Source organism: Cucumis sativus, chromosome 7 (genome assembly GCF_000004075.3).
Source record: "Cucumis sativus cultivar 9930 chromosome 7, Cucumber_9930_V3, whole genome shotgun sequence".
Classification (NCBI taxonomy): Eukaryota; Viridiplantae; Streptophyta; class Magnoliopsida; order Cucurbitales; family Cucurbitaceae; genus Cucumis; species Cucumis sativus.
The window spans coordinates 2685806-2694174 of NC_026661.2; the positions used below are offsets into that span (position 1 = coordinate 2685806).

The window sequence follows — 8369 nt, forward strand, 5'->3', positions numbered from 1 at the left end:
AAAATCACAAATAAAGTTAAATTACTCCGATCAACAACTATTATATTATATTTAATATTGCAATTATTATACTATTGATATTTTAAAGTTAAGATTAAAAGAAGAATAAATAATTTTTTAGTATAAGAATAAATTTTAAAAGTGATAGAATAAATAAACAATAAGTAGGTTATTAAAAGGAGGAAGAAAAATAAGTTATTAAAGGATAGTTTAAGAATAATAAAAAATTAGGATGGAAATGTGAATTTTAAAATTGTAAAAGATTGCAGTATAATTTAATCATATTCACTTTCTCTTATAAATAGTTATAAACACAATCAAACAATCTCCAATCCTATTAATTTATAAGTTTATACTTTTTGGTACCACAGTCATAGTAATCAGTTCATATCTGTACATAGGGCAAACATAATATCATCCTGACACTCATAAAAATAGCCAACAACCACTCGTATTCACTCATTTAAACACCTCATTAATCATCCATCTCACATCCCCCAACCTCTCCCACCCCAATTTATTGGTAAACTAAAATTTAACTATTGACGTGTCCATTTCTCTACCAAATATATTTTGATACTATAAAATATGAAATTTGTTTGTACAAAGTGATTGTAAGAGGTTATACAAAATCTTTAGACCTACGTACGTCCATTGTGTCATCAAAACCGACATTCAAATCAAATAAGAAATCAACATTATGTTTAGTTATCTAGCTTCCAAATTATAGAAAGAAAAAAGAATCAAATTTCGTAATCACGTTTGATTATATAAACGTATGGTATAAGTTTTAAAAGGGTTTGCACTATGTTCTCCACAGAAAATCACAACCAGCCATTATACCAAACCCCTACTAAATAAATTAATTATGACGTCAATAAAAGATATAAAAAGGTTATAGATGAGTACATTCTTTTGCAAATTGGTTTGTGGAAGAGAGGGTGAGAGAGAGTGAGAGAGTGAGAGATGGAGAGAAATGATATTTTGGAGCCGTTGGTGGAGCAGTCAGCGCCGAAGCATGACGCCGTAAGCGGGGAGCTGGAGAACATATTATCCGACACACAATTGCGTTACGTGGTTCGAATCCGGCGAGCCGCTTGGATTGAGCTCAAGCTCTTGAGTAAGCTCGCGGCTCCGGCGGTGTTCGTCTATTTGATTAACAACTTGATGTCTATGTCCACTCGCATCTTCTCAGGCCAACTTGGTAACCTTCAACTCGCTGCCGCCTCTCTCGGCAACAATGGAGTTCAAATTTTTGCTTACGGTCTCATGGTAACTTCTTCTTCTTCGTCTTCTTTTGAGTGTTAAATTATGAAATGAAAATGAAAATACTCAATCTAACACTTGAGAAGTTTGAATTTTATGTTTTTAGACAGAGTAACAAGTATTTCATACCAATCTAATAAGGAGTGTGATTTGTTTGGATTTTTGTTATGTTAATAAAACAGTTAGGGATGGGGAGTGCGGTGGAGACGTTATGCGGACAAGCATACGGTGCAGGAAAATACGAAATGTTAGGAATATACTTACAGAGATCAACCATCTTACTAACAATGGTGGCTTTTCTCTTAACTCTCCTCTACATATTCTCAAAACCCATCTTATTGTTCTTAGGAGAATCCCCGGAAATAGCTTCCTCCGCTGCCATATTCGTGTACGGACTAATCCCACAAATCTTCGCCTACGCCATTAACTTTCCAATACAGAAATTCCTTCAATCCCAAAGCGTAGTTCTTCCAAGTGCATACATATCCGCCGCGACGTTGGTGGTTCATTTGTCTCTCAGTTGGGTTGCGGCTTATAAACTTGGGCTGGGCCTTTTTGGCGCGTCATCGGTTCTGAGCCTTTCTTGGTGGATCATCGTGACGGCTCAATTTGTTTACATTTTGAAAAGTGAAAGGTTTAAGGAGACATGGAGAGGGTTTAGTTCGGCTGCGTTTTCAGGGCTGCCGGAGTTTTTCAAGTTGTCTGCGGCGTCGGCGATTATGCTTTGTTTGGAAACTTGGTATTTTCAGATTTTGGTTTTGGTTGCTGGGTTGCTTGAAAATCCTGAATTGTCTCTCAACTCTCTCTCCATATGGTATTTCTTTTCTTTTTTATCTCTCCATTCCTCCATTTTTATTTCATTTACAATTCCTTTGCTATATTTCATTATTGGGTTTTCAAATATAACAAAAAAAAAAAAAAAAAAAAACAACTTCCATCACTTTTTTCTTTATAATTTTTTTCCAATAATTGTATCAACCTAAAATTTTGGTAACCAAAATAATTCTGAAGGAAGAGAAAATTGAGGAAGAACTCGTAAATACATGTTTTGGAGTGTTTTTACATCAATTTGATAATAGTAGAACATTTAACCAAATATTTAGTAAAAAATAAAGTATAATAAAAAAATTAGTCTTTCGGTGATTTTGTTATAAAAAATGTAAATTATTTGTTAATTTTTTCAGTTTTTAAAAAACTTCATTTTTATATTCTCAAAAATATTTTTGAAATGATTAAAAATATGTACATGGAAATTGTTTAGTACCACGAAAGTACACTATAAATTTACTTCATATATTGTTAGATGATATATAAAAGAATTTTGCCTTTACTTACTAGTATTTTAAGTTTTTTGATAAATCAAAATTTCATTCTAATGCGTGGGAAGATGAGAATACTTACTAGGATGGAAAACTATTGTCTAGAATTAAAATGAAATGAAACGGTATTATTTTTATATAGAAAGAAGTTGGAGGTGTGATTGTTAATGGTTTGATATTGGTTTTGCAGCACTACGATTAATGGATTTGCTTTTATGATTTGTGTGGGATTCAACGCAGCTATTAGGTTAAGCTCTTCCATCTCTTCCTTTATTTTTTAAAAACAAAACTCGATAAAGATTAAACAAGAGCTTAAAAGTTAATTAAATAGGATATTTTCATTTTTACTTTTGATACAGTGTGAGAGTTGGAAACGAACTAGGACACAAACATCCAAAATCGGCTGCATTTTCGGTAGTTGTGGTTATGGTAATTTCCACCACCATTTCTATAATCATCGCCTGCATAGTCCTAGCCTTGCGAAATGTCATTAGCTACGTCTTCACCGAAGGTGCCACGGTCGCTGCCGCAGTTTCAGATCTTTGTCCTTTTCTTGCTATCACCTTAATCCTAAATGGAATTCAACCTGTTTTATCAGGTATATATCTTTCTATATTATTGCGAACCAAGCATATATTATCTTTTGTCTTATTTTTTACCATTTAATTTCTTAAAAAAAAAAAGAAGAAGCTAATATTGGTGTTATGTTAATGAAAATAAAACAATGAATAATTAGGTGTGGCTGTGGGATGCGGATGGCAATCTTTCGTTGCATGCGTGAATGTGTGTTGCTATTACTTCGTTGGTTTGCCTTTGGGTGTTCTCTTAGGCTTCTACTTCAAACTTGGAGCCAAGGTATTCTTACTTTTTAAATTAATATTTTCATCTAAACATCTTACTATATCATAATACAAAATAAATATTCACAAACATGTTATTATTGAGGATGTGTTATATGTGTATATGTGTACAGGGCATATGGTTAGGGATGCTTAGTGGCACAGCAATTCAAACGTGCATTTTGTCGTGGGTCACATTTCGAACCGATTGGAATAAAGAGGTAAAATTATTTATTTGAAGTTACTATATATAGATAATTAGGTGTAGCTTAGTTCTTATTTATTATACTAATTGGTTTTCTCATCATTTTATATGATCTATTTCAAAAGGTTACAAATTTTTTAAACATAACATTTAAAGTATTATACTTTTATTACAAAGTTTTGGACAATACTTGCATAATACTTGTCTTTTTTTTTTTTTATCAAATAGTTGAAATGACGTATGGGGTAACATTTTATTACCTATCTTTGTGTGAATCACTTAGTTGTCGTGACAAATCCTAAACTTATAAAAAATAGATTTTAAAAAAAAATTATTTGTAATCAAATATGGTTTTTTCTCAAAATATTTTACTTCTCAAACTTGAAGAAAAAAAAACTAAAATTTTAAATTGAAATTGCAGGTAGAGGAAGCAGTAAAAAGGATAAACAAATGGAACGACACAGATAAAACAACGAAGAATATAAAAATTGAAGCATTAAAGTGAGCCTGGTGTGTGATGAATCATTCAATAAAAACATGGATCATGATTTGTGTTTTATTTGTATTAAGATTTTTTTTTCTTTAGCAGAATTTTGGCTTTAATCCGATTTAGATTCGCAATCAATAAATTGACATTTTAAAAAATAACAAAGTATTAAAACTATTTACAAACTATAGTAAAATTTATCAAACTATTCTTAGTCAATTATAGTTTGTGTGAGCTACTCGTAACAAATTCTCATTGATAAAATAGTTCTAAACTAAGTATTATTAAAAAAGTACTCGTTGCTCAAACACAAATGTCAAATGAAAAACATATACAACAATTGTCGTAAGAAGAAAAAACCAACCATAAGTAAACAAAAAAAGAGATATAGAAAGATATTCCATTTATATTAAAGAGTTAAGCAGTTTACTATGTACTATTCATCTGCTATACTCAACTACTACAATAATTCACGTAGAGCTTGATCGATTGATAGACTGCCTCAAGTGTACTTAGGTTCTCCCTAAATTTAGTAATATTAGCGTTGTACAATTCAACTTTTGATGGCGTGCGTGGGATTCTCTTAATGTTATTATCTTTTGTTTATCCTAGCAAACTTCTTTCGTTAATGGGTCATATATAAATAAAAACGGTTTTCCACTCCCAATTTGATCATAAACATATAGCAAGTATACTCTTCTATATTTTTATGTTGTCAGCTTAATATCTTTTCATCCTATTGTTATTAAAAGAAAGAAAATAGAACAGACACAAAAGGGAATAGATTAGGTGTTAGCTTGGAAATTAAAATTATGCTTATATTGAATATTCTTAAATTTAATAAATTTTCAATTTAAAAATAAATAAAGAATTGTTCCCATCTAGTGACATCATCTTATTTATCTAACCCAATATGTAGGGGTAGATTATTTTAGATTCGGGTTATAACAATTCGTGTTTGTTATGCAAACTATTTTAGTTTGATAAAAGGAAATAGTAAACGTTACAGCAAAGAACAAAATAATCATAAATGTCAAATAGTAAATACTCTAACAAGAGGTAGTTATTATAGTTTCAGATAATTTGTGTCCAAACGGCCTTTATAAGTCTAAAATATGATACATAATTATTAAAAATATTTATAAATATAAAAAAAAATGTCATTATCTATTGCTGGTGTTGATAAATCGTAATAGACAATATTAGATAATGATAGACATCTATGGTATCTATTAAAAATAATGACTCAACTTTTATACTAAGATGAGGTCATTACCACTAAAACAAATAAATACTAACATTTAAAAGAAACGCTTCAAATATTTATTCATAAAATATAAGTAAAGTATGTAAAGAAAAATAATAAATAAAATATTAGTTCGGCCCTACTTAAAATAAAATTAAAATATCTAAAAGTACTTGTGAGTTCTTAAATAAATTTACGTAAATCAAATATTGAAAACATAAATTGTCCCTTCTCATTTTCCAACTTACTTCTACCTTATAAACATATACTTTCGGTAAGGGACCCACTACGTGTTTGTTAACTTACTGTTAGAGTTCTGTAAGAAAGTACAACATAACTATGTGTTTTTCAACACACCCCATAGGGACACACTTGACTCTTAGTGAATTTGAAGGAAACGCCCTAAAAGAGAGTGTAAGTTGGCCATACAAGCATTAATTAATAGGTGGTGATCTTGAGAGACATCCATATGGTACGACTCTAATAGATAAAAAAGCCAATAGAACATCATAGCCTATACATATAGCATAACATATATAAATATCATATCTCAATCATGATGCATTTCAACCATAGTATATCTCATTCATAACATATCATGATCATCACACATCTCCGTCATACATAACAATTGTATAGGTAGCTACCAATATCAATCATTCCTAATAGCCACGTTAATGCATAATAAAAGAAAACATAATATCAAATGTCTATCAGTAGAATCTACATATTGGCTTAACAATTCTTTCATAATAGTCACCGTCCAAGTTTTTCAATAAACATGTCCTAAATGGGAAAATCCAAAACTTAATTAATACAATTAATTAACTAAACACCCAAAATCCTAGCAAAAGTTGAGGTAATTCAACCTTGCTTAATTCCTTCTATTGAATCAATTGAACCTTCAACAAAAAAAAATTATGCTAAATTAAATCCCAAATTAATTTGATTCATACTAAAAATTAATATTTGATGGGCATACTTAAAACCCAACCAAATACTTAACATATATACCAAAACGAGAGAAGAGCTCTTGGCTAAACAAAAAAAAGGAGGAGGAAGACTCGGGCGCGGCTTGGAAGAGATGAGTCAGCTCGGCTCACGAATTGAGAACTCGGCTCGGACTGAAACGTCGATTTGAGGCGGAAAAGGAACGAAGGGATGCCGACGGACGGAGGAGAAGCGGCCAAATGAAGACGGCGGCTTGCGACAATAGCTTGATGGGACGCGAATGGAGATTGGCGAGGAGGAAATGTGTTGCAGCTATCTTCCCGAGGCTTCGTCGGACATAACAAGGTTGACTTCGTGGCAGACGGTAAGATGAACGATGAGCAACGGAGGTTCCAGCGGTGCACGGCAGGCGGAGATGGGAGACGGTTCAAGGGGGGCTAGGGTTTTCTTGTGGGAAGAATACTGGAGAAGCTGATGGCACGCTTCACGGTGGATCCTATGATATAAAATAATCTAATAAAACAACCAATAAATCCTTCTCTCCCCTCATTAAATCCTTCCACCAATCACATTTCTCCTTTTTCACACACACACTGCTACAGTATACAATAGGGTTACTAATTATATTATTTTTATCCTTCCACAAATTTAAATATCTAAATACACATATAATTAACCAATAGACTTATATAATTATATTATCTTAATATAATTATTTTCATTACAAAATTCAATTATCTATAATAAAATTATTTTCAACCCATATAAATTTAATTTACTAAATCTTAAATCAAACTTTAATAATACCCGAACAAAATCTATCATAATTTAAATTTAAATTTACCTTCAGTTTTAGTGATACCATCTTTTTCTCATTTGAGAAAGTCAACAGATTTATTTTTTATATTCATTTGAGGTCATAAAATTGGGAAATACTTGTAAAAATCTAATTCACATCGGAAAAAAAGCATAAAAAATCAGACAAAAAATTATCAAAGAACTGGACTATTTTATAAGTTTATAGTAATTTCCTTTAAGAAAAAGAAAAAAAATATAGCTACTCAAGGGTTTTTTTTTCCTGCTATATTTAAAATTTAAAACTGTACTTCATTGAAGAGAGTTCTGAAATATAGTTATAAATTATAGAATCAAGGTGTGGAATTACCTCTTTGAATATATTTTATTTGTGTAGAGCTAATCTCTATTTTCCTATTGTCCTTAATTTTTCTAATTTAATTTAATTAATTGTGTAAATGCTACCTGATTGGTGGACATCCAAAGACATATTTTCTTATTACCGATGTGTTTTGCATGGCTCTTTTTTATATATGTACAGATAAAATAATGAATCACACTTTGATTTAAATAAACTTTTAATTCCATTTGATAGAATAATATGAAATTGATATGAGATTCAACGATGTATATTTTTTAAATTATTTATAAAAATAGAGTAAAATTTATAAAAAATTCCATTCTTCAATTCAAAATTTTACTATATTTTATAAATAGTTTCATTTTTTTTTTTTTTGCTATTCATAACCATTCCTCCTTAGGACTAGGGCTAGCAAGATTAAAGGATTATTATTTATAAAAAAAATTCAAATATTGTGAAATGGAATAAATTAGAAAAATGGTATATATACACAGACTAACAAAAAAAAAAAAATTGTGAGCATTTTGAATAATATTGTGTTAGAATAATAAGAATAATAAGAATAATCAAATATTACTCTTCTCAAAGAACGTGAGGAGCATATACTATGAGGCGAGAACACGTGGAAACCATCAAATCAAGGATTTAAAAATATCAATGCCATTATCGATTTCACATATATATGATATGTTCATAAATGTTTCCATAAATATATCTTATAAAAATCATTTCAATAAACAGTCAAGTTATTTTTTTTTTTACTTCCAAACAAGTTTTAAAATGTTAGCGTAAACATAAACATCAAAATATGGAGGGATATATTTAAATGAGCACGCAAATATATTTTAAAACAAGTTAGCATTATATTTGTTATTTAAGTGAAATTTACATCAGATGAGA

General features: G+C 30.2%; 1 protein-coding gene across 1 annotated transcript; it reads left to right on the forward strand.

The window, feature by feature from the left end:
- The first annotated feature begins 898 nt into the window (after window positions 1-898).
- LOC101203887 (protein DETOXIFICATION 40) lies at window positions 899-4277 on the forward strand. The gene is made up of 7 exons (XM_004144540.2): window positions 899-1272; window positions 1449-2080; window positions 2776-2832; window positions 2945-3183; window positions 3322-3440; window positions 3559-3645; window positions 4051-4277. Exons 1-7 carry the CDS (start codon window positions 967-969, stop codon window positions 4132-4134), a joined length of 1524 nt encoding a protein of 507 aa, XP_004144588.2. The 5' UTR covers window positions 899-966; the 3' UTR covers window positions 4135-4277.
- Window positions 4278-8369: the final 4092 nt, after the last annotated feature.